This window comes from Lichenostomus cassidix, chromosome 9 (assembly GCF_008360975.1).
Source record: "Lichenostomus cassidix isolate B80296 chromosome 9, HeHo_3.0, whole genome shotgun sequence".
In the NCBI taxonomy this organism is placed as follows: Eukaryota; Metazoa; Chordata; class Aves; order Passeriformes; family Meliphagidae; genus Lichenostomus; species Lichenostomus cassidix.
This window is the reverse complement of record NC_139490.1, coordinates 20,020,805-20,048,451: the sequence shown is the minus strand read 5'-3', so window position 1 is coordinate 20,048,451 and position 27,647 is coordinate 20,020,805. Positions and strand designations below refer to the sequence as shown.

General features: G+C 40.2%; 1 protein-coding gene across 4 annotated transcripts in view; it reads right to left on the bottom strand.

Annotated features, from left to right (window-relative positions):
• Nucleotides 1-27,647, bottom strand: part of LOC146433425 (glypican-5-like) — a 398,949-nt gene that overhangs the window by 189,250 nt on the left and 182,052 nt on the right. For 3 of the 4 annotated variants that reach the window (XR_014854113.1, XM_085069748.1, XM_085069747.1), the window contains 2 exons: nt 24,172-24,231; nt 22,583-22,708 (listed from right to left, as the gene is read on the bottom strand). Coding sequence is in view for 3 of the 4 variants with exons in the window: in XM_085069748.1 (XP_084925874.1) it covers nt 22,583-22,708; nt 24,172-24,231 (186 nt within the window). In the remaining variant the exon portion in view is untranslated. The remainder of the gene's footprint in view (nt 1-22,582; nt 22,709-24,171; nt 24,232-27,647) is intronic. The other variant, XM_085069749.1, reaches the window with a different exon arrangement.

Sequence of the window (27,647 nt, the reverse complement as noted above, 5' to 3'; positions counted from 1 at the left end):
AGAGATTTATGTCCAAATAGCCATAACTTCCAGGGATTGGGATGCAGAAAGACTATCCCTCTTTGCTGGGAAATCTGATCTTTAGCAGAACAGATTCCAGTAATGAATGCAGTTCGGATAAACTCAATGGTTTATTACTTTTGTGTTGTCGTGTTCCTACAAGTTTTGTGCTGGGATTTTTCTTTATATTTGATACAAGCAGCACAGTATAAATATAACTAGCAGAATGTGTCATCCCGTGCTTTCTTTTCCATTCAGCTGACGTGCTAATTTTGTGTAACACAAGAAATGAACAGCGCTTTCCAGATGTATAAAATTTAGTTTTAATGACCAAGTAAGGCGGGAATTTTTTTTTTTAATGGGATCACAGTTTCCTCAATTAAATTTTAAGAGAATTCAGCTTTGGAAACATTGAATGCTGCATTTTACAGTTCTCTAAGGGGAAAAAAAGTGAGGTGGGAGGATGTATGCCTATTTTCAAAGTACAGTTAACAAAGCAATACTTTAAATTCGGTGATTTTCAAGTCGGTTGTTCATGTCTGCTTAAATGCCTGTGGGTAAATGTGCTGAGGTCTGTAATACATTCCAAATGGTCATTGCTGTTTTGATACTCTCACAATTACTGCACTATGAGAAAAATTAAGTCTATCTTTAAGAGATGTAGAAAGGAAATACTTTTCCCTTTTCTGGCCAAGACAGAAAATTTTCCAAATTACAACCCCACCTACAGATCAAAAGGATGGAGGCAGACTCTATACTGAAGGTGCTCTGCCCCACAGATCCCAAAAGCTCTGCCAGAGGTGGGAATCTAGCAAGCCTGGGATGGCTGGAACTGCACAGGGGACTAATGGATTGAATTTATTCTACAAGCAGCACATTTGAGCCTTCTACAAGCTGTAGTAAGAGCCAGCATTTTAAGGGGAGAACATGATTTTCCCAAAGACAAGAGATCTGCTGCCCAGTGGGAGGTGTATGTGCATGCCCATGCCCATGGGTTTATGTGCTTGCCCACAAAGCCAGAGAGGAAATCTGAACCTATATACAGGCAAGTAAACTAAAAAAAAGAAGACAACCAAACTGTCAACACAGAATTCCTTGCAGAATGGAAGGAAACAGAACTGTTCAAAGAGTTGAAAGCATTAGTAGCGACTTGTTTGCTGCTCTTCTGGCTTTTTGGTAAGTCAGTTGTGGAAAACATGCATGCAGGCTTTTCTGAGTAAGGGAGTAATTTGAGTTATCTGTCCCCACTGAACAGAGTCATCAGTTCAGGCTGGGGACACTGGCACTGACACCATTTTGTAACCAGAGAAAACAGCAAAACTTCACTGACACCATCTTTAAATTTACCAATTTCACAGTTAATTATTCTTGCAAAAGAACATGGGAGAAATATGACACTGAGACAGACTCTGACTTCCCCTTCAGAACCAGCTCAAGAACATGCTTAGATTTAAGCTCCACTGAAGTAACAGAATTTATTAATGATACAAAATTATTCAGAGTGGGGAAATTCACAGCTGTCCTAGAAGAATTACAGGGAGGATTTAATGATATTGAGTGACTGAACAATAGAACTGATGGATTCAGCTCGACATCACCAGATGTAGCCAGAGAAAAGCTGCCCTAAATACCAACACATTGCGGGGCACACAACTGCCCACCACTGCTCAGGACACAGAGCAGAAAATTGTTATGGTCAGTTTGGGAACATCAACTCACTGTTCAGCCACTGTCAGAAAGGACGAAAGATTTCTTCTTAGATTTCTTCCCTTTTTTTTCCCCCTCCATATAATTTTTTTTTTACCACCAAAAAGCCATAGTAAGCCTGTATCTTGGACACTCCATGGAATTCTGGTTATCCCACCTCAAAGAGGATACTACTAGAGTACAGAGAGGCATAAAAATGGCAATAAATACCTTAAAGATGTGGGCTAGCTGGAATATTAGGACAGGCTAAATACATTAAGGTTCTTTAATGTGGGAACTAGATAGCTGTGAGTGGTATGATTAAAGTCAATAAAATCCATGAATGGCCTGTAAAAGGGGGAAATTTGGTTTTTACACAGTCTCAGGGTGATTGTGGAAGAAGAGGACATTAAATTAAACTATCAGATAGCAGGGTTAGAACAGGAATACACTTTGCTATATCACATCTATTGGCACCCCTTCTATGATACAGAGACCAAAAGAGTGAGTAATTCCTAACACACAAACATACTAAAGGCTGTTATGAGCTAAAACCCAAAGTTTAACTCAGTATCTCAGCCAAGACTGCTGCAGTGGAAGCAATCCTCTCCATCCAGTTTCCCTCAGAAACACCACTGTTTGCACATGGAAGCAGACACCACTCGTGTTCCAGTCATGCTCAGGCTCACAGTGTCAGGTCTCAGAGAGCTGCAGGCTCTGGCAGCCACCAAAGGGGAAAAGATGCTTCCTGTGAGCCACAGCACTGAAACTTGCTCCCAGAACCACGTTTTACCCCTCCTGTTGACACCACTCTCTCCAAATGGCAGTGGACAGGGTTATTTTACAAGCCAGCTATGCCTGTTTTATGCACGCCTGTATTGGGGCTTTTTTGCAGCACTTTTAACCTTCAACAGCAATTCCAGCAGTTACAACAGAGTAACAACTGTTTTTTTTCAATGGTGTTCTGACTTTTCTACTGAAAGTATGACTGCAGGCTCAAAGCTTCTAGCTAATGACAGAGCCACAGGACAGGGAGGGTTAGTACACTTGTTAGTCAAACATCCCAATAAGTGTATCCCCCAGATCAGAGTCACTGCAAATGGCACAGAGCCCCAGCCTCTCCTGGGCAGTGCTATCAAATACACACCATCTTCTACACTCACAGCTAGGCATTAAAAAACACAGTATTTGTGTTTCTCTGCCAATAACAATGTTGATTTTAACTACCTACAGCTATAATCATAAATCAACCAGTATTTAACAGATTTGTATCCAGATGCTGTGTATGTACTTGTTACATCTACCAACGTAACTCCCTGTACTTCATATTCCTATAAAGACTAGAGAAAAAGAAGTACAAGCAGAGTGTTACAATTTTCTATTGTGCTTTAGGCAACTCTTTAATTTGAAGTAGTAATTAGTATATTAAGATGATGTACCATAAAACCCAGGAGGATAAATCTATAAATAGATTGGAAGGCTGACTTTCAAAAAGATTTAAAGTATCCTCTCATAATTGGTTCACCTGGTGTTACTGAAACATTCAACTGATTTTCAGACCCTGTTATATCTAAAATACATATCACACAGTGCCCATACTAAAAAAAAACATTTTTCTTTTTTAAAATTACACCCTTCACCCTAATGATTATCAAAATCTAATCTACCTAAAAACAGCCAAAAGATTTATATCACTATTACAGGCCTGACTCAGAAGTGCAATTCATCTTTTGACAACAGCAGATCAACCAGAAGGCATCAATTCCAACTGGTTGCAAACACTGTTGATGAGCTCAAGGCCCCTGGATGCTCAGCCCTGAGATCTGCACTGCCAGGATGTCTGGCATAGCCCTGGCAGGAGCCACCCCAAGCAGTGAGAGTCACCTGAGAGCTGGCAGGTGGCACAGCCCTGTCACTGCAAACACACCTGTGCTGCTCTAAGGAATTCACTGAAGTTCACATTTCCAAGTTAGTTTGTTTTTGCAAACTAACATGTTTCTTCCTTCCCTTTATTCAACACTTTTGTTGAAATGCCTTTTAAATTCAAATTTCTTTATCTGTTTGGATTTCAATTTACACAACAATACCTCATTCACTATGAAAAAACAAGACAAGTTGTTTTTTGGTTTTTTTCCAGGGGAACTAATGTTGAGCAATGTGAAACCATGGTAACTGTCAACTTCCACAAGGTTATGCTATAAAAGAAAATGAATTGGTGCAACCATCTCTTAAACATTTCTGTGGGTTATCCCCATAGTAAATCTGACAAACCCACACTTCATCCTATAATCAAATTTTCATTTCAATAAGGGAAACCATTGATCATTTTAACATGCTATTTGTGATCTACGGTCAGCAGTTCCCATAGGAAGTAAATCCATACTAAGGGAAAGAAGAAGAAGAGTATTTTTTTCAATGGTTTCTCTTCTGTCAGTACAGGGCAGCAAAGGGTGAGATTTAGGGGCCCTTGCTGGGACAGGAAACACTAGATAGGATCAGCTGTAGATATCTTGCAGCACAAGAACCTACAGAAATGTTAAGCTTTATTTTCCTTTGAGCAAGGGAAAAATAAAAGACCATGAGGGCCAATTAACCACATGGAGCTGCTGAAGTAGTAACAAAGAAAGAATAAACCTGAGCACAGTAGAGCTGGGGATAAAAGTCTTCCTGTGGAACTTTCTTGGTGATTAGATTTCCTACAAGACTCTACAGCAATGGTCAGTGACATCCTGGTGGGTTTTGCCTTACATTCCTCCTTCCCTTCCAGGATCTGCACATGAAACCAGGAGAGTCAATGGGATCATGACTTCTGTCCCAGCAGAGTAACTCAGAATTTCTGCTCTCCCATATCCAGCTAAGGCTGGATGGAGGCTCTTTCAGATGACAGCACTCCTTCTAGGACACAGGATCAAAAGTGAACTCCTGAGCCCCAAGGTCTAGGCTTTAGTCATCCTTAAAATGGTTCATATTAAAACAATATGGGTTAGTTGACCCTCATTACTCCTCATGACAAACTGTTCCAGCAGTTCGGTTCTCCAACAGACTGACATCTAATTCCCAGACTAAATTTACCACTCTGCAGTTTACACCCACTCACATGCCTTTGCCAACAATCTTTTCCACTGAAGTAACTCTTCTCCCTCTACAGCCAGGCATTTAGAGAGCAATCCCAGCCCCTCAGTGCCCTCCCTGTGCTCAGCTGCCCAAGCCATGCTCTCCCTCTGTCCTCAGCCTGACTTCAGCCAGACTTGCTCAGTCACTGAGTTTCCCCTGTGTCCATTACTGCCTCTCTCTACAATCTTCTCTTGCACAGAGGAGCTTCACCAACCTTATCCACACATCCCCAAGCTGCATCACAGATGCCTGGAGCTCTCATGTACAGTGCCTTCCTCCCAGCTCTGCAATTCCCACTTCCCTGAGCAGTGCCTGCTGCTCTGCCATGTTCCTGCTCTGTTATCTCCCCCTCCATCGAACACCAGGGGTTCACAGCCCTCCTGCTTTGTTCCCACTTCATGGAAACAGTTCATTTGCTTGCCACTGACCATACCCATGTCCCCAGCTGGGCTCAGCAGTGTCCCCACATTAATTACAGCATTTCTGTACTGCACTCAGCAGCCTCAGGATCAGTCTGTGTATTCACACGTGTGTATGTGTTGACAACAGCTAATAAATTAGACTCAGGCAATGTTTTTACTACATGATGATCACGAATGGTGTTTGAATTCTATTAGTAAGACAAGCTTTCACCTGATGTGCCAGCCCTGACACTTCCACTTTCCCCCATCAGACAAAACAGACTGATTTTTAAAAACAGGAAGCCATCAGTAATGACACATTATTGATCCATCAAGACAGCTTAAGGGGTTTTGGTTTCTTTTCTTTGGGTTTTACCCACCAAGTTATCTCTAGAGAGAGATCACACAGCATTTTCATCAAATTTCATAAAACAAATACATCAGCAAGAAAAAGCAGACTGAGTTGGCCGTAAAACCCAATGCTGGTTCAACAAACAACAGTAAAAACTGTTGAGGATACAGCCTTTTAAGATCAGAGCCTCAGAAATCAGCCCAGTAAATACTGGCACTGTCAGACATGTCCTTTGACCCAAAAGATGATCATTCTGGCCCAAATGAGAACAATCTCTGGCTTCAGCTGTTGTTTAAAACTCAATTCTTCAGCTGCAGAAAGGAATTTTGTCTGGAGCTCTACTACCAACCTGCACAATCCCAGCCTGAGATTTGGAAAAGGTTCTGAGCAATTCAACACCAATTCCATACACTGCAGGAAACAACAGAGTTGCTGCTGTTTAGAATAAATTTAACCTTCCCCAAAGCTCACAACAGGAGTAAGCAGAGTTCCAGACAACAACTGTCAGACAACAGGCATTCACAAGCACACTGGAGAATTGTTCAGTTAATTACAGCAAACTCAAAACTTTCCTACCAACTCTGTTCTGTCCTGTGTGCAGTTAGGCGGCCTGAAAAAACTAAGACACATCTTATTATTCTTTTCAGCTATCATTCCAGAGGTATAATTTGATCTAAAAAGCACTCATGCTGCTTTTTTTCTGAGTTTCTCTGTTTATGAACAGAGGCAGGAGATTCAGAAACTGCCATTATGGAACTAGACAAAGTCAAAACAGAATCCTGCAAAGATTTAGAACTCTGACTCAAAGGTTCAGAATAAATTGCAAATAAAAATCTTTGATTATACTTTTTTTTCAATTAGAGAATGGAAAATAAGCTGCAATACAAATTTAGAGTCTTAGTTTAATTTCTGAACCTCGTCAAGTCTAGTTAATAAAATGCAGCAGCCTATAGTATTAGTTTGTAGTGAAGTGCAAATTTTTGAATACTTGGTAGACAGGAAACGAAAACATTTGTCAAAACAAACAGCTACTACATAACAGCAATCATATACTAAAAACTATTTCATTTTCTGCTGGGATGAGATGGTGCAGTTCCACTGATGCAGATCCTGCAGCAGCTAAGGGACAGAGACTCTGATGGACTGTGGCTCCCAAAAAGCTCTAGTTCAGGAAAATTATAACTATAGACACCCTTCCCCAAAATCTGTGAGATTTAAACCAGATCAAGCTTGGGCTGAAATCTCACTGCTCCTTAACAGATCTTATTGTAAATAAGGTGATGGAAGTCACTCCTCTTATAATCAGTTCCCTGAACTCCTTGACATGCCTTATGCTGTATGAATGCACAGCTAACATCATCCATCCAGCACTAATGACACACACATTGCTATTTGGAGGAACAACTTAGACTTGATAGTTATTAATTCTGCCACACAGAAAAGCTGAAAAGAGTATTATTAGTACATTGTATCTTGATTAATTAAAAAGCACTGATTTACACATAGAGTTCTCTGCAAATATTTAGAAACCACACACACAAGTTGTCATACAAACTGAACAGTTTTATTTTTAAGCTGGATCAAGTCCTATTACCTAACACAGACCCTTATATAGAGAACTTCTATTAACTCTGAAAATAATTCTCATCAGCCTGTGAAGATGCAACTCAAAACCCCCCTTCCTATTAGAGAGGAACTTCATTATGTTTTAAGTCTGCTTGCAATCAGCAGTTCTTTTAGGCAATAAGATGGTTTAGGTCCTTTGCCAAATCTCAATGTGTGGTCATTCCATAAAATTGACTAAATCAATGCACTTGGAATTCTCAAAATAATTTGCCAAAGAACTTGCCTGATTCAGATGTATTTAATATATATGTTAAAAAATGCACATTACATCAGTTCCTAGTTTTCTTAGTTTTTATATCTATTCAGCTTAATTCAGTTCACATTTAACTTTTTGGTATGTCAGCATCAGCTGTGCTCAGTGCAGCACAAGCAATGAAAGGCTATGAAACATTTAACTCACCGCTTCAAGTGATGTAACACCCAGCAACACCTGCACCCCAAAGGTGTGCAGAGAGTCTGAAGTGCTCACCTACAATTATTTACCACCATTATCTACCACCATTATCTTACAAATGCAGAATACTCTGCACAGGCTTCCTAAGTGACCTCAATTTCTGTGGATGAGTTTCCCAGCTCTGAGTATTTCCTAAGTTATTTGAGCTCTGCTGTTACACTGGATTTGCAGCTCAGGCTGCTTACCCAGGCTGGTGCTGCTGCCTGTGCTGCCCAGAACCTGTAACAACCAAGTGTGATGGCACTGGAGAAACCCAAAGGTTTCCAGACACACTTGTCTGTCCATGCACTCAATTGCTTGTGAAAGACAAGTGTCCCAGGCTGCACCATGAGCAGCTCCAACAGCAGCTCCCACTGGTTTTCAGCACTTGAGCAGCTGCAGTTTCCTTCCCATCAGTCCTGGCTGGGCTGATCCATGGAAGTGGAACAACCTCCTGAAAGAAACAAACTGGATGCTAAAAGGGAATGCTTCAAGGAAAGCCACTTAGGGAGAGTCTGGGAAAGTTTTCCAAGTGTCCTGCATACCAGCAAACAACCAGGAATAAAAATTTCATAACCTAAGCCCTCTGGTGGCAGTGAGAGAGGATCTGATTTAGCAGTCCTGCAGTTATAAAGAGGAAGCACCTCTGCCCCAGCAAGAAAATTAGGTACAAACATAACCATTCTCACTTTGTTTTCTACCTTTTGTCAATAATGCTACTATTCCTTCATGTTTCTGTGTCTTTGTTTTAAATTCCTTTTCCTGGCCTGTGCAATTTGTCACATGACAGGAGGCACATTTTGGGCCCACGTGCAGGGAGCTGATGGACATCACTTGTGATGTGGCTACTGAATGCTTCCCCAGCAAGCAACATGATCCACTGTGGCTGACAGAAGCTTAGCATCATTTTCTCTAAACTCTGGGTCAGAGCCATGGAAAAAACCCACAGTAGTTCTCCACACAGTCTGTTTCCAGCCCAGTCTATCTCACCATTCGTTCTGATGAAAACTCTCATGGGCAGTTACCCAAATATGCTTTAAAATTAAAAGTGCTGGATGTTAGATGATATTCAACTTCTTGCTGCATTACCCAGCAAGTAACATAGAGCTAAGCCAAGGCAACAGACAAGGAATCAGCAGAGGGTTTTGTTCAAGACATTTAGCACATAGCCCTTCACCTGGAGTTTTAGAGCACACTATTGTATTTTGAAATCTATTGAAAAGGCTTTCTAGACAGAACTCATTGCTGATAAAAGAATAACAAAGAAACTCAAGAGAATACATTATTAAATGGATTTCCAAGAATTTAAATGGAAGGGATTAAAACACAGCTAATAGCCCAATACAGTTTGTAATTAAACCTGAATTCTCAATTACAAGAACCTACTGGCTGAATGTAAAAAAAACCCAAAAAACCAAAAAACCCACTTGAGTAGTTCTTTATCTTCAGGAAGAAATATATGAGACAGACCAGCCCTACAGAATCAGCCAGAAAGCATTCTTCCTCTGGTTTTGATCAGCAAAAGCTACATTAGTTCCACATAGTTGAAATTAGTAGAGCAGGAAGTTTTAAACATTTAGTTCTATCAGAGAACTCTGCACCTCCATATCCCCAACTCCAGTGCTAGTACTGTTGAGGCAGCACCAGCCAGGGGGTGCCAGGCAGGGACACCTGGGACAGCCCAGCACAGGTGACACATTTTGAACTCACCAGGCATAACCATTTGTCCCATGAACCCTTCGTCCCAGGAATGCTCATAGCTGAATGCACAGCTGGAAAGCCTTCAGGAGGAGCTGTGACCAACAGAAACACAGCGGTTTCTCCCAGGAATGCAGAGTTTTCACTTGCAATGCACCCTGGCTTGCTCCTCACAGATGCTGCAGGGCAGGATGAGAAGCAGTTTCCTTCCCCAAAGCAATCAGAGATTATCAGGAGTTGCAAAACTGAAACAGAACTTACTTATCAGGCTTAGAAAGATCAGTCTTTGCAAAGATTTTCCTGGAGAGAAGGATTCATTCTCCAGGTAAGACAGCACTTTGCTGCTCCTGTAGCATGGACTGCTGCAACTCAAAGTTTAAGGAGGGCTGTGCTTTTGGAATTACTGTGCTAGGAAGCAAACATCCCTAAGCATAAGAGCATTCTGTCCCTCAAAAAAGTCTGGTTCTCTCCAACCCTGCCTGTATGACACAAAAGACAGCAGTAACACAGTTCACACCTTTGCAGAGTCCCAGCAGATCTCATATACTTCGCAGTAAGAATAGAATTCAACTTCTTAACCCCAAAACATCAGTGACAGGATATCACTGCCATTTCACAGCAACATTACCTCAGGTTATCAAAACCTGCCTTCAGGTTCCCTAACTCCTGGCTGCCAGTTCTGCACTCAGGGCTTTCAGAGCCAGATGGCTCTGACACGTGCCCTGTGCTTTCTGCAGACCTGGGGTCAGCTGCAGCTCTCTTTTGCACATTTGAGCCATGTTCCCAAGAACATTATAAAGGTGCAACGAGGCCTAACAAACTCTTGGAGGGAATTCTGGAGCTGAGTCCTCACACCCAAACCATGGAGATGTTCTGATAGCTGCTAGGCAAAGTCACGCTTTAGCACAGCAAAGGATTTGCTATTGTCCATGATCTTCACTCTCTCCTGCTTTGCCATAGGAACCTCTGAATTGCAACTTTCCTTTTATTGTCTTTTCCTGTAGTTAAGTTCTCCCTAAATAGCAAGGGAGAAGTGTAACACCTACTCAAACATCTTGGGTGAGCTGACACCACACAGCAAAGAGCTCAATCCTTTCTCCTTCCAGTCCAGCTGCAAATAAACTCACCCAGCCTCTACCTTCAATAAAACCAGCCCAGGTGTCAGAGCACACCCACGGGGAGACAGCCATGCCAGGGAAACAGATGTGCTAGAATATCTGCTGTATGTAACTGAACTGCCCTAAAACTTGCTCTGCCATGGTAACACTACACAGGAAAGTCCATTCTTCTGGTTTTGGCACATTCCCAGCTTGTGCAGCCACCCAAGCCTTCTCACAGGGCAATCCTTCCCCAGGGACATGGCTACTAGAAGCAATCCAATTATCATGGATCAAATCTGTTTCTGGTTTAAAATGGCACAGTTCTATTAAAATTAAAACAGGTTAAAGGATGCCTTAGAGTTCTGTATTCCAGGTATTGCAAATACAAAGAGAAGCTGTGATTGAAGCACCAGGAGATTCCAGTTGCTCCTTTTTGTTTTTCATTTTTGAGTCTGTTAGAGGTTTTGGTGGCATTCCTTCTCCTGCACCTTGGTAGGAGGTTGAGGAGGTATGAAAAATGCTGCAGTAATCACAGCAGTGCACTACATCCCACTAATTGTGCTCGACTGTCCTGCCTCTGCAAAGACGGAGAATAGAACTGCAGTTCTTTTTGGTTTGGCCCCAGGTGTTTTTGCAGCAGTGTAGCACTTATTGTCTTGCTTCAGCTAAAGCATTTTCCAATTAGCTAATGAAGACTCCACTATCACAAATCAACCACAGACATTTCAGATATTGCAAGCTCTGCTGGTTTTCCTTAGTGAAATTCAATCTCCTGACGTGTACTCAAAATACCAATACATACACTGAGTTTCCTTAGCACTTCAGGGATAACATTTTGAATGCATTTCCTTAGAATAAGCCTGCTGATCCTGAGTCTCAAAACTCAAGTCTACTTCTATGTTCCTGAAGGAAATCAGGTGAAATTCTGACTTGAGACAAGGAGCCTAAAAAGGTCAGAGGTTAACACTGAACATGGACTTGTATTTTTTGAGTTAACTTGCAAACACAGTGTTTGTCCCAAGCAGTTCAGTACAAGGAATTTGAAAGGACTCCCACTGATGGGCAAGGAATACATAGCTTGCTTTAAGTTTCTGTATGTGGAAATAGTATATTTATTAAAAACATAAGTGATTATTTGCCTTTTTTACATTAAGTTTCCACAAACATATTGTTCAAATCATGTCCCAAATTCTTCAGAGGAAGTAAACTGCCAAGCCCTGGGTATGAACAGAAATAATAACTGAATATTTATAGTTAAACATTATTTGTAAATAAATGTGTTTATAAATAACATAATTACTATCTGGACAATGGCCCTGGGAAAATTATGAGGTCACAGTCCAGACCACTGACACATAATATTCTTCACTGTAAAGCTAAATCATCCCAGGGTGAGTCTGGGAGCTAAAAGGCAAAGTTAACTCTTTTGTTCAATCATGAGTTTTAATTATTCACTCTCAACTATTAATTTTTTAATCTAAAATATACTTTGAAATTGCGTTATTGCAATAAGTAAGAAATCACAGGTGAGTCAGAGATGAAATTTGTCAGAGCCTCCTAAAACTATATGTATTATTGGACCAAATTTCATTTAAAAAAAGAGTTCTGATTTTTCATTTATCTAATATGCACTTCAATGTTTAATTAAATTTGTTTTAATTAAAGGATAACATTAATGTCAGAAGAGTTTACAAAGCAATAAACTCTTTTACAGATAATTACGTGACAACATTCTACTCAAAGAATGAAGTAAATTTACGAACAGTCTTGAGAATTCTTTCATATTCAGGAAAGCTCATGCAGTGCCTTCTGGCCTGGAAAATAAGATAGTTGGGGGTTTTGTTGGCTTTCAAAGCCAGCTTTGAAAAGTTTTCATCCTGCTCAAATTTGCTTTTCCAGCACCAGCACAGCTTTCAAGAGCATTTCAAATGTTTCTACAATAAGTGCTGCCAATAAAGACACCGAGATATTTGCAGACCCCATGTTCCCCTTTCTCTAATCAAATCAAAGCCCAAGTGAGTATGGCTGCCAGGAACACCTCTACAAACAGAATTATTTCTAAGCTAAGTAAAGTGAAGACACAAAGAAACACAAATCCAGGTCAAGAAAAAATAAGTGCAGCAGAGAACTGAAAAAGATGTAGCACACCCTACTTTAGCATTCCAAGATACTAATTTCAGTCTAGTACATGAAAAAGGTGTTGGTAATACTTTTGAATGCTGGCTATCATTTCAAATATTTATATTTTCTTATTCTGAATAACAAAGAGATGAGCCAGAGCGTTACTAAGTTGTGAAATACTTGCAGCAATCACTCTTACAAGTTGGGTGTAATTTCTGTTTATTAAGTGATCAATGTAAAAAGTTACTGGGTTATTAATAGATCTCACTTGGTCAAGGTGTCTGGTAGCACCATGGGTGAGAAAATACTTTGAGAATGTAATCACAGTCCACCCTCACCATTGAGCTTAGCTGGCAAGAGGCTGCCTGGACAGAACAGGGGAAGCTCAGGTTCAACTCATCAGCTGAGCAAGGCAAAACTTCCATCAAAGCTTGTATTTTCTTTATTCCCATCAATCCACTGGGTTCTTTCTATGGCTGTGTATAAACTACCAATCCCCAGCACAGAAGAGCTCATCTGTTCCAAAAAGCATTACTGGAGAGGTCAGTGAAAGTACACACCAGGCAGGGACAGCGCCAGTGAGATGGGTTTGTATCAATAACGTGGAGAGGCTGTGGGATAAACAATGTATAAATTAAACTACTTTTGAATGATACTTCACATTTGTCGAGCTGTCTTTGTGTCTTCTCATCTGATCTAGGCAAATCTGCCTCTAATCACAAGTCATGACTCTGGATTCTACTGGAGCCAGCAAACACACTGGGATAACCCTGTGTTACTGGGAGGTCAATTTGGGGCTGGAAAGAGGCAGCAGCGTGGGGTTTATTCTGCCAAAAATACCAGCATTTCACAGGTTTACCTGTTCTGTGTTGGGAAAGCACAAAACCTTTCACACAAGAGATTAATGGCAGTCCACTCTACATCCCCACTTATTAAACCTGAGATTTACAGTTCAGCCAAGCCTGCTGCAGCTGACACCCCAAGTACAGAGCTCCACGCTGTGCACCCTTCAGTGCTGTGGTAAATGTTTCACCCCTTACACCCAGAGCAGGTCCTGCATGACAGACTGACAGTCTCCCCACAGTAGAACAGGTTTCCTGGCAATTTGGGAGACTCTTCAGCCTTCCAAACCAGAATCCAGATTATTTTTCCCCCATTTTGATGAATCAGTGTCTTTCCAGTGCAAACGAGAAAAAAGCCTCTCCCTGACTCCAGCTCTGCCTGTGGAGTCCACCCTGCCTTGCCACAGCAGTTTCTCTAAGAAGTTGGCTGTACCTGGATGTGTTAGATCACACACATCACACCAGACCAAAGGTATTTTGCCAGCATCTACCCCAACCCTAAACAAGGGATACAAACCAGCCAAAGGAGATTTGTTCTCCAGGTTTGGAGAACAGCAGAAACAAACTGCTCCTCCACCCTTTAGATACAAAGTACCTGTAATACAAATAAAACCAACCTGAAGGCCTTAATTACCTGCATGACAATTTACAGCAAGATCATTCTACAAGCACAGGAAAACCTGGATCAAACTGCCAGGTATATATAGTTCAACATTTATCTAAATTAATTCACACAGAGAGCGATTCCACTGAACAAGGCACTGAGGTGGGAGGAAGGCTGGAGAACGATGCTGATATTTTTTTTTTGCATTTCCACTAAAATATTTTTATTTAAGCAACTACAAGTTTTATCTCAGCAACACCTTCCCCAAATAATTCCCTTCTGTTTGAAAAATGTAAAATTTATTATTTGATCAGCTATATTATAACAGTGAGGGATTCCTGCTTCAAAGTCCAGAGAATTTAATGCATGGGTTTTTTCCACTGACCTGCTCATTCTGTAGAGTCTACAAATACTGCTGGGACACAGAACTAGAAGAAGGAAAATGAGAAAATTTGCTTCCAACTACATTTTTTAATATACTGTTACTTTTAAGTCTTCAATTTCATCTTGAAATAATGTCAAAAATTCAAAGTTCTGAAAAATGCCAAAATCCAAACATGTTATGGGTATTGCTTTCCATCCAACAGATAAAGGCACCACACTTACAACCCTACCCTATAGTTTAGGAGAAAGGATTAGGTGTATCAGTATTAAAAACACTCTCACTGATATCTCATTTAACTGATATTCTTCAGAATAAATTTTCAGTCCAATATCTGCAGGCTTTGATGGGATTTCTCTTTCTTGTTTATATTGCTGTATTGCAGACCTATTGCAAATGAAAGAAAATTAATTTTCCTTCCCTCCTGCAAGAATCATTGTCTAAGACAGACTGAAGGATCAGATAAGACTTTAACTTTCAATCTTTTCAATAGGACTTTGAGTGTGACCTTTCCTAACAGGAATAGGTATAAAGTCACTGTGTTGGACTCTGCACAACAAAATAAACTTTATCTTGAATATTTTCCACAGACTTTAACCATGTCTGAATAGTTTATGTTAGAAGAGTTTCAATGATTGAAGCACTACCATGTTATTACTGTAGTATTTTAATTGGAAAGTTTCAGTTTTCTGACTAAATAAGGGCTGTTCTTTCCATCTTCTGAATAACTAAAAAAAAAAAAAAACCCACACAAAAGGAAGATACCTATCACTCTTTATTACTCTTCAATAAAGAATATCCCAAACTTGCCAAAATAAAAGGGATGCAATGATAGTATCAAGTTAGTAATCTGTAAAATACTGTCCCATTGGAGCAAGCTGTTGAGTGTATATCAAGATTTTTTCTTCCACGAATTCTGCTCAAAGGAGGAAAGCACACATTGAAATCAATCTGTTAATAGTTTCCAGGACTGAAATTCTGTGAATTGTCTTTCCTTGATAATTGCCCTACAAAACAAACAAGCAAACCAACCCTACATCACCACCAACAAAAATAAAGCTCTTAAGCTTACAGACTTAGCACTTTATCTTACAAAGATCAGAGCAGATGAAATCCAGCCAAACGGTCTGACACGAGTATCTCTGGGTTAGATACCAAGAACAAACATCACTCATTTCTGCCACTTTTCTTCACACCCTTTTCCCAATATGGATCATAGTGAAGACATGCCTTGACCTTTCTGAAATACGTGGTGAGGAGGGAAGGAACTTAAAGAATCTTATTCCTAACAGAAAGCCTCACCAGAAAACATGATCTCTGGTCCAAACTGTAAAAAATTTCTTAGGTTTACGACCAAACTCATAAATCTTCCTGAACAATGGAAACTCAATTTGATTTTCAAACCCAAACATTAATTTTCAGAAGTCATGCAAAATTCAGAAGCAAATAATTCCTTCTCTATTTAGCTGTGATTCTACTGCTTAACAGAAATACTTTAAATAAATGCACTGATGTGCCACAAAGAAACAGCTTCCAATACAATGCAGCAGAAAGGCACGTGTGCAACCATTCCTTGCACAATGGAGGGGGAAAGGAGGAGGGATTGCTATTAAAATTCATTATGTGCACTATCAGAGGTGTCTGTTATAGCACAAGGAGAAAATTTGTGTACATATGTAGTGTGTAAGACAATACCTCTCCCAAAGCACATGGCTCTGACCCAGCCTGCACTGGAGGGTGCTGCTGCTCACAGCCACAGCAGTCACACACAGCAAATCTCAACTCAGACTGCACCAACTGCCTGCAGCATCTGAGCTCTGAAGGGCTCTCTGGGGACAACCTTTCATCTGCATTTGAGAAGCTTCTGTCTGGAATTCCAAAGGTGCCAGGTCTCAGCACACAGCACAGCAGCTGTGGGACTTGACAGCTGTCCCCAGCAGAGGAGGCACCTTACTCACAGGTACTTATGGGACACATAGAAGGTATTTCATGACCACTTTGTTGCAAATGGTCCCAAAAGTGTAATAGGGACCCTTCTGACAGAACAGAAAACTGGGGCTGAAAGCTTGTGTCTCACAGTTTAATTTTTTGCAGTATTAGAAACGGCTCTTGACCAAAAAAGTGAATATATCTTCCCAATCTATGGAGAAAAATCAGTCCGTGGTAATCAAAGGCCAACTTTAACATATTCTCACAGCTGGGAAGTCCTGTGATGGGTCCCTCTTCCTGTGCCCATGTGTTCAAAAATCTCTACAGCACTGAGCCTTACTACATACATTTTAACAAGAAGGAAGGAGATTTACCAACTCCATTTTCCCCCACTCTGTTTTATTTAGAGTGTGACTAAAATCAAAAAAATAGGGTTAAGTAGCTCTCTGCTAATTATTTAACGGCACTGTAACATGCCTGTTCATTGTTAGAGTCCCTGTGTGACTGAAGATGGAACAGCTCATGGTTTTCACAGAGGCAGAAGAGTTACCTAGCACAGGATCCTGCGTGGCACTGATCTCAAACCACCACAGAAGTCACTCCTTTCCACATCTGTATTTTCCCATAAACCCCTGGGAGATATTTTAGGGACATCCTTTCTGGCACTACATAGGAATTCCTTCAATTAGTATCAGCTTACTGCGCTGGCCTCTGTGATCCTGCAGAAGCAAAGTCATCTAGGTGTTACTATGTGGCATTTAGTAGCTCCAGCAGATTGAACACAGCTTGCTTGTTGAATTTGTGTGCTTCCTTTTCTTAAGGAATCCCTTCATATGGGTTATGAACAGACAGAACATCCAATGCCAGTCAGTTCTTATTCTGTTTGCTGATATTGGTGAAATGCAAACAGCTTCACTTTCACAACATATTACCAATTCATTTGGACCACATTTTCTGTTCATAACTGAAAGCTGCCTAACACTTCTTTTAAGGAATCCTCTCTAACACCGAACTGAAATTGCATTTATTCCTGTTAGAAACAAGGCCAAATATTATATCCTTATTGAGGCATTTATTTCCTTATATTGCTGTTTTCCTAGTTAAACAGATTTTCTTTTGTGAGCATCTTTTAAAACCTATTCCAGTCCTCTGTGGTGGTTACTACCTACAGCATACATATTTTTATCTGAGTACTACAGATTAGTGGCTGAAAGAACAGTTCTAATCCAATTATGTGCATAATGCTCTGTGTTTAAAATGTAATTGCTCCTTTCCGTCATCAGTGAAGCCTCTCACCTTGTAAAGACAGAAAACACTGCAGATTGCTGTGTGTCTCTGCATCTCAGCTGTTACAAGAGTCTGCTAAGCACTGGTGCATTTATCTTCTATTGCTGTCAACACAGCCTTCAAGAGTCGCAGGTATCCCACTGCAGTCTGTGTGGTACTTCTGTATTATTCTGTCATTTGCTCAACATTCCCCAACAAAGCAGGTGAGAATAGAATCGCTGCAATAAATGCCGACTTTTTCATCCTTTTATAACCAATCTCGAAGCTGTAAGTCCAGAATCCTCTTTCTTGTCAATCAAGCATGAATCCAGAGTATTCCACTGGAGGCAATAAAGCCTCTGTGCTGCTGAACTCTGTGACAGAGATCAGTCTGTGCTGCCCAAGGGTGGGAGCAAAAACAGGGGATGCCAGGAAAGCCTTCTCCAGGCAGCTCAGCACCCTCAGCTATTTTCCTTCCAGCATCTCTGCACTAAGCATCACTCCTATTTCCTCCCCTCTTCTTATACTCAGCTGACTTCCACATAATCCCTACCCATGCTACCTGACGGATTTCCCTACAAACTCTTCCAATTTTCTTCTCATTCCACGGCCAGGCACTGCCCCTTCCAAATCTGACCACACTCACATGGATATATTTTGTAAGACAGATAAAGTATGTTTGTAACAAAGGTAATCAGTTCCCATATGAAACCCTTCTGTCTTTACTTCTGCACAATGTGTCGTTCTCAGTGACCAAAACCACAGGACTTAGTTTCCCATTTGAGGAAAGTGAACTGGGAGAGGAGAACCCAGTGCTGTCCTTTCCTGCCGTTGAGAGCTTTGCCTTCACAATGCAGGAGGTAATTAGCAGCCTTATTAACATTTACATGCTTGCATGGCAAAGAACTTTAGCACTCACCTCTCGAGCATCCTGACAGAAGAACACACTATCTGCCATTCCAAGCCTGTCAGAGCTCTGCATCATTCTGAAGGGTAAGCTCAGGCAAATTTATGTCTTAAATGGTCACTTCTGATAGTGTGTATTTGGTTTATTCAATGGGATTTAAAATTTTTAAAAAAACTTACCAAAGAACTCACTCTCCCCCTGCAAAAAATAAAAAAGCCTAAACTGAACAAACACCAACTAAAACATCACAAGTCCTGGAAAATATCCTAAACATGTAAAATACTGCAAAAAGAGAGAGAGCATTTCGTGATTTACAGTCACAAGTATATCTCTAGAAATTGTTTACACTGATGGCACGAGAACAACAGAAGTTAAACATGTTTAAGTACGCTAAGGCTAAATGATTATCTCTGTTTTCCACATCCAGATGGCTGCTTGCTAGAGCCTAAGGAAATGAGAAAGGGGACAATGAAAGTGCTAAACTCATAAAAACTGAGAGTCTCTAAAGGAACACTTTTGAGAAAACAAAGTCACTGAGATTTGCCACTTCCTTCCTCAGCGAGCTCACACAGGCCCTGAGAGCCTAACAACCCATGACATGAGCTGTTCAAACCATGGACAGGTGTCCCCTAATCCCTCCACTCAATGCAAAATCCCAAGAAAAACAAGTTAAGGAACGAAGGAGAGAAGGAAGGGAAAGAAGTGTGGGTCCCTGCTGGGTGTTACAAAACATCCTTCTTTTCTGTTCCTAGCAACCTGGTTTAAAAACCATTTCCATATCCAAGTTTTTAACCATATAAAGTTACAGCTGAAGTTTCCTGAGAAAGTGACTCCAAGCAGAAAAGCAGCTGGATGACCAGCAGAGAAGAATGATGCTGTGTGACAAGCAGAATCTTTCTACTTCTACCATCTCTAAGAATATTTCGGATCAAGCTAACTGGCATTAACAAAAAGACCACTGCATTTGGAAACTCTGAAATTTTCCTCTTGAAATGGAGAGGCAAAAAATGCAAAAATCCCTAGAGTGATTTTCAGAATAGTTTTTCTTTCTTCACTCCAAATAAATCTAAGTTTGATCTTCTGATCCAACAATTCTGTGTAGGATCCAAGTTAGAAATGGCCATAGCTCAATAATCTTTAAGCTGAGACTATCCAATAGCTCAGAGACCATTTCTTACATGAAATCTTGCTTCTGGAACAGGCTGCTCAAAAGAGCAATTAAGAGAAAGACAATACTCCTGCTGCAAGTATTTCTAATTCTGTCCTGAACTGACACTGGAGGATTCCTAGCAAAGCCATGTCTTCCTGTTCTCTGAAGAGCAGGCCAGAAGCATAGTCTCAAACGAGTGGGAATCTGACTCTTTTTATGGTGTATTTAACTGCCAGCTCAAACTTCTTTTTCCTGCAAATGCAATGATTTAAGCATGACAATACCCAGTCCAAAGAACTAACCTAAAATAAAAAGGTACAACGCTAATCCTGTTTATCAGACCTCAAGTGCCCTCTCTACCAACTGAACGCACAATCCTCATTTCTGAGTAATAATCTCATATTGTTTCAGGCTGCATTTGTGTGTCAGATTGTTTTTAAAGCTCGAGTCTGTTTTTCCTGAAGAGCTTGTGTGCCAATTAGCACAGAGCATAAATACTGCTCAGCTTTCCAGCAGCATTATGAAATGCAAGGAGTGTGGAGGAATCAGGAACTATAGCTGTGCCAGCTCCACAGCCCCAGTGACCTTACACTCGGGTTCACCAGACCCTCCAGACTCACTGGGGTCATCTATTTGCTGAGCCACAGTTCCTAAAAAGGCTCTATTTTGAGTTCAGAGCTGCTTACTCCTGCTGATATTTAATGCTCTGGTGTCCTGGGAAAGGGGAAAGAGCAAAGAGAAATGCATCTTCAGGCACCACCAGGACAGGTTTATGTGCCACATGGGGAGAACTGTGACCAGCCCAGCCTATAGAAGAGGTGATGAAAGGAGCAGGATGTGCCAGCAAGCAAGAGCCCTGTTTGTGCTGCTGTTGGCACTGCTGGCACTGCAGGCTGCCCACAAAGCCTTCTGCTCTTAAGGCAATCAATACTGGGAGAGAATATAGAAATGTATAATATTTATGTATTATTATATTTTGTACTATCTAGCTATATCTGTCTGATTAAACACATGAATTTAACCTTTTTATTTTCCCTTTTGCCCATTTAATATGTTAATTACAAATATATATCTAGGTTAGGTGGTGGGCTTAGGTTTTTTGCTGCTTTTATCTTTGGGAGTAGGTTGCTTAGGTTTTCTTTTTCCTTTATTTCTGCTTTCTAATTCAAAATATGGGAGGATCCTGTTAGTCTTTTCCCTGCTACCTTTCCCATCTTCCTATCCCTTTCAAACTTGAAATATTCCATGTGTCTCCAGCTCTGGGAATATTACAGACTGACAAAGGAAAGTAACAAGAGCTTTCCCCTTCATGCCTTTCTGAAACATGTATCTCAGCAATTTAAATGGTTTGGGGTCTTTTTAATAAACAAAGTAAGATAAAAATTAAATGTAACTTCCCCCCTCCCGGAAACTGATACAGAAAATGTCTATTTTTGTTTGTTTGGCATTTCTTGTTTATCTTTTGGGCAGAAAGCTGTTTATTCTAAAAGCTGTGCATCCAGCAACATGTCACAAGCAAAAGAGATTCTGATATGGAAATATTGGTTAGAAATACTGATACTCTTCCTGTTTCCTCTCCATTATTTTTACAGTAAAAACTTCAACCAGTATTGCAATCACTACACATCAATATTTAGAATCCCTCATTGTTGTCAAAATCTTCCAACATGTGCTGTACAATTAATTTGTAATGACAACATATATTGAAATAATATCTTTGGATGTGTTAAACATGCATTTATCTCCAAATATCTCAGACATAATTAAGTTGAAGTTATTTACACATGAGAAAACTGAACAGAGCTATGTGGGAGTCAGAACCCCCAATAATGGGACAGATAGGAAATGTCACATCTTCGCTCCATGTTGGAATTACTCAGTGAATTCCTACAAAACAATCTGCAATCATGAAAATTGTTTTAAAGTGAGAAAACAGAATTCTAGATTTTTATCTTTTAGAACTGCTACAGACCACAAAATCCACTTCAAAAAGAAACATCATGAAAGCCAACACAATCCCATGGCACATCTTTTGCTTTGACAAAAAGAAATTTTTGGAAAACACTCACTGGCACACTTCCAACCAGCTCTCACTGCAAAAACTGATCTATACTTTGACAGTGATAGTAAAGATACAGCTTTGTTCTAAACATCTCTTTTTCTGCTCAGGGCAGTGCTGCCTCATGCTATACAGAGTAAAAGAAATGATAGCAACAAGTTTAGGTCATGGAGATTCAAGTGTATCTCCCAGTTTAGAGTCTAAAGGGCGACAGGAAAGACACTGATAAAATACAGAGGGGAAAAAAACTAGCTGAGATCTTTATAGCTGAGAAGCTAGAAAGATCTTTTCACCCTCAGAGCTTCTAGGTGCTCTAACAACCTGGAACAATGAATTCATTGTTACTTTCCAAGAATTCCCGAAGAACTTGCTCTGGTATTGATGCTGGGCAATTCTAAGAACAGTTATTATTCACAGTACTATGGCAGAAATTCTAAAAGGAAATGGCAGGGAAATTCTTTAGAAACTTAACGGTCTGGTCACTGCAGTTTTTTGACATCTTTGCAGGAAGAACTTCCTACTTTCTAATCATGGCCCAAGATGATGCTCAGCTCTGCACTACTGAGCCCATCAACAGGACAATGTGAGGGATCTCAGCCAGTCCTGGACGTGCTGCTCCCTACACAAGGAAGGATCCTACAGACAGAGCTGCCTCAGCTGGGAAAGGACAGGACCCACAGAGCAGCCCTTCAAGAAAGTCACCCACCATATTTAATACAGATACCTTAAACTCTGCAATTTCAAGCTTTCATTTTTACAAAACCCTCTCTCAATTAAACAAGTTTAATTCACAAAGTTCACTATGAACAAAAACTTAAAATGACAACAGTGTCTTAGAATGCTGCTGAACCATCAGAAGAATGTGAAGACACCTTTTCCACCATTACAGTAAACTTTTACCTATAACTTTACCTTTCTACAACATCCTCTCCATTCCAGCAGGTTGAGCTGTCTCTCATCACCAGGTCTCCATCACAAAGCCTTTCTGCTATAGAGGCATAAAAGGTTCGGGATCGCTTCATGTAATTGATGAACTCTCTGCAACGTAGGAAGAACACATTTAACAACACAACAGTAAACTCAGCAGTTAAGCCCCCTGTCAGCCTAACCCTCAACCAGGTCAGGAATTTAGAAAATAAGGAATCTGAATTAATTTCTATTTCTAGTGTATTTCTACTCCTTATATATCATCCAATTTTACTTAGTCCAGTGTAAATATACATAATTACACACATAAAGGGTGGCTTTAACATATTGTGTTAACGTATCTCTCACAAAATTTGAAAAAATGCTACACCTAATCTTTATACACAGATTAAAAAAACTTTGAGAAAACATTATCATACATGGCATGGCCAATACAGACAGTATATTTCTAATCACTGTGTGAAAAATGTCTTGAGTGTAAACTGCTGCCTCTTTTATAGTCTGATTATACCTGTGATATATATCTGGCTGAGGTAGCCATAGAGATAAACCAACAAAACAAGTGTTAATTCAGCGCAAAACTGAGAGTATTTCAGAATGAGAAATTACCCTATTGCATTGCTTTAGAAGCTCCTGTTTGGTATGTTAAAGATATGGAGAACAAGACTGAGGACACAAACTGAGCTAGAGCTATCACTGAGCTCTGTGCTTGTCTCAGGTGCCTCAGGGGATACAGCTGGATGGAGCTTGGCACAAAACCAGTCACGATTTGTCACTCTTTAGGAGCAACGAGTGCTTTAAACAACATCCAAGTCCACTGGTAAATATCTATCCCTATAAGGTTTAGGCAATGGTCATCGCTCTCCATAGCTATCTTTATATTTTCCTTATACTTTCTCAAAAGTGTTAAACCATCCTATTTACCTTGTGTGATGAAATCCTGCTCTAGATAAATCAGTCATCATGCAGTCCTAAGAAACTAACTTAGCCTAACAAAGCAGGAAAGTTTTTATTTACAGCAAAGAAAAAATTAGTAATTTGGGGGCCTACAACAAGGAGGTCATCAGCATTTCTAGCTCTTGAGTACCAGCTCACAAATATGGGCTCTGAGTATTTATAGAGCAAAGTCAGGCCCAGCCAGAAGGCTGCCTGACAGAACAGCCTAGGAGTGTCAGTTCCAAAAGGAAACACAGATTCCAAAGACATTACAGGTTCTAAACCAGGGTGTTCTTTGAAGGAGGAAACCAGCATTGTTTTAAGAGTCTAAAGCTTGTCTTACTCAGCTCACCCCTAGAGGTTTAAACTCCTTTGCATTCTCTGCAGAGTGAGGCTCTGACATTTCAAAGCAGTATCTTAGCAAATGCAGAATTCTGTATCCAACTGTCAGTCTTACCATGTGAAAATATTTACTTTTCATCAGTATAAAGCTAAACACACTGGGGTAGAAAATGCAGAGTTTCCCAGTGCCCCACAGTGTAAAAGCAGCAATCAAAAGTATGCCAGCTCCTAGATTACAGCTGGAGATGAGCTAGGTGTAAAGACAACAAAGTATGTCACCTTGTTTGCATTCTTACCGAGAGATTTTTTTCAAACTTCTTGATTTGTCATTCTTTGAAGCTTTCAGAGGCAGAGAACTGGAATAGGCCGGGGAGAATAAGCATCAATCAGGAGAGGTTGGGGAGTAGGGGAGAAGCAGGAATTCAGGCAAATGAGGAAAAGAAATGAGAAACAAAAGAGAAAAGTAAAAATTATTTGAAAGAAAGGTCATCAAGCACATGCATAGGACAATATAAGAAAATAAATCAGGAGGAAAATTATCATGAGATTTTTGAGAAGCATACATGCAATCAAAAATGTCAATTCAATATTGGAAAAAAGTACAACTGAGATTATTTGTCCCAATCATTTTCAAATAAGAGCAGAATTACAAATGTAGCACACACAGCAGAAAGCTGAAAATAAATTCAGTGGTACTTAAATTGACTGTAACTGATACCAAATGGAAGGACTGTAAATACATGATGCTCTACAAGGAAACAATGGCAAACAGTTTAGAATGAGAACCATGGGAAAGGAGATACAAAGGAGCAGCATTCATGTTCTGGTACAGTGAGCAATTTACTGCCTGGTAATAAATAATATAAATACAGGTATTTTTTGCTGTTCTGGGATTGCACCACTGAAAAAACACCCAACTTTGCAATTAATTTGGTAATTATTTAGTGCTCTCACTGGAGAGAGCCAGCAGCACCTTCAGCAGCCTGAGGACACACGGGTGATGCAGCTTTGCCATCACAAGTTCTGGCAGCTGCTGGCAGGAGTGGCCACAGGGCAGGAGGGACCTGCACTGACCATCAGGTGAGTGGCACCTGCCACCATTGAGACAGTGATTCCAACAGAGCCACACAAAAATCCAAATGGAAATTTGTAACAGGGAAAATCTGGATCAGCAAAAACTGCAGCCCTGGCCAGTGGTTAATGTGCATCTGACAGTAACAATCTGTTTTGTACTAGCACTTTATCACTCAAATTTTAATAAAATCATGTGATGTCTGACCCAATAGATAGTTTATTTTAAATGAAATAGATACCATTGACTTCAAACGTTCCCAAAGGAAATCCTAAATTGTTAATATAAGATGTATAAAAGATCCGTAAATTCACAGCCTAATAAAGAAATCCCAACAAAATATAATTTCAAAGCCTGCTTCCTCCTATTAGGGACCTAATAGTTCTAGTTCTTTGTTAAACATATTTTATATATAGCTCTCTAACCAGTCTATATTTAGTGGTTTGAAATGTTCCATGGAGCTGAGATGCTAAAAGACAAATATTCAACTTTGCTAGGAGACCAGACCCTGACCAGAACAGTTCTTTGTGCTGAACTCAGCAATAACATTCCAATTTACTGACTGAGATTCTGTACATGCCATTTACATTCCCTGCACCATCATGTGGTTTCAATTTTCTTGTCATCTCTATTACATGTTATAGTAACCTCCACATTAAAAAATGACTACAGCAGCAATGCTGCCAGTTTCAGTTAATCCCTGACTACGATTGTGTAATGGTAAGAAAAAAATTAATAATCAATTTTATGCTTTCCAGTTTAATCATAGGAAATGGTTTCTTGCAAGATCATGCAACATTTATTCAAGTTTCAGCTTCTTTCATTATTGTCCCTGACACTTAAGTGATGCATAACAAAAAATATGCAGGAATGGAATGCAGAGTAAAATAAAGACGGGAAATCTCCCAGGAACCCATGAGAGTAAGAGGAGAAGAAAAGGGTTCAACTACTGCAAAAGAGGATCCAGTTGCTCTGTGAATTTGGGGACCTTGCAGATCTCGCTGTGCAGAAGAGCAGAGGGTGAGGGCTGGCTCCAGCCAGACCCCAAACACCTCCCCCTGCAGAACGATATCAGGCCAAAGGACACCATTTAACAGCCCCACTTCTCAACTGCACCAGCAGCTCTGGCTCTGCTCGAGGGCTGAAACCAGAGCTTCTTAAACTCCTCAGACAAGGAGCCTGACTTTATTAAGTGGCCAAACAGAGACTCACTGCCTCCGGAGCAAACATCCATCTGTAGGTGTGAACTGGCACTGGGGTTTTAAAGGCAACTCTGAGCAGGTTGTACAGAAGAGATGAGAGGCCACTGGATTGTGGTTTCTCCTGCAGATGTGCCAACCATAGAGGTTCTCTTTGAGCCTGGGAATGCTCCAACACATTAGGGGAACAAGCCACAGCTTTTCTGTTTACTTGGAGAGTGTTGGCTCATTGCTTCTCCTCTTTCCTTACTCTAAAAGGCTGAAATCATGCTCCCTACTCCCCTTGAACTGAAGGATGTCTGTTACCCAAAGACAGCCTCAGTAGGGCCAGTTCCCTGTGTGACCTTGTACCTGAACTGACAGACAGCTGAAATCATTGCTCTTCATTTCTTAAAATCACCAGAAAGAAGGGCATCAGAAAACATTCACGTAATTACTCTCATAATCTAGTTCCCCTGCCACTCTAAGTGCATTTTACACAACTCACTGCAGAAATTATTTCACCCATGTATTACAGAATTTTATTACCTTAATTGCTTTTTATTGATATCATATGTGATTAAATGATGGAGAATGAACAACACAGAGATACAGCCAATCACTGTGCCTTTCACTCTATGGTTTCACAATTGCTTCGAAGAAGCAGAAGCACAAGCTTCAGGCCATGTGTTTTATAGGAAGTTGGGGAGAATAGCTTCAAATTTTCCACTTCTAACTATTTATGGCATATTTCCATCATTCATTTTTGGTGCACAGGCTCTCCACAATACCTATCAACACTGTAATTCACTAATTTTTCATGCTAATTATGTAAGCAGGGATCTAATTTAGATTTTTTTGATAAATTAATTTTCAGAGTGCAAACCAATTTTGGCAAACTGTCTGATTTACAGTGCATTAGTTTATTTTCTCTTCCATCTACAAGCCTTACATTTTAAAAGGTCAATATCCCAATAATTCTAGATGTTTGGGAACAGGAGGAAGCAGATCCTCATGTGAGAAAGAACAGCTGTCAAGCCATTAAAGACACAAATTTGCATCTGCTTAAGAGGTCACCTGTTGATAGGTTGGCAACTCTGCCTTTTGGGCTGCCAGTCCAAAGCCCCAGCCAAGGCAATGAGTTATACAGAAGATGGCCCTGGGCTCTGTGCTGTTAAAAGCCTATTTCAATAATCATACTACAACTGTTCCTTGGATTTTTGCTGCTGAATTTATTAATTTAATTTCTTTAATGCTCTTTTTTTCTGATTTGCATGGTGAAAATTGATTAACTCCAAGCACTAGCACAAACTGTTATGCTTTGATTTTAAATTACAAAAGGATAAAATTATCACCATCACTCAAAAAACTTCACTTGGTGTTATGACTTTTATCTTTCAAAGCAGTGTTTGCTCCATTCATGCAAGCTGAGAATTAGAACACAAGTGGATCAAAATCTCATCTTCACAACTTGAACTCCAGAATCCAGGCTCTGAAATGTTAACACTGCTGTCTGTCATCC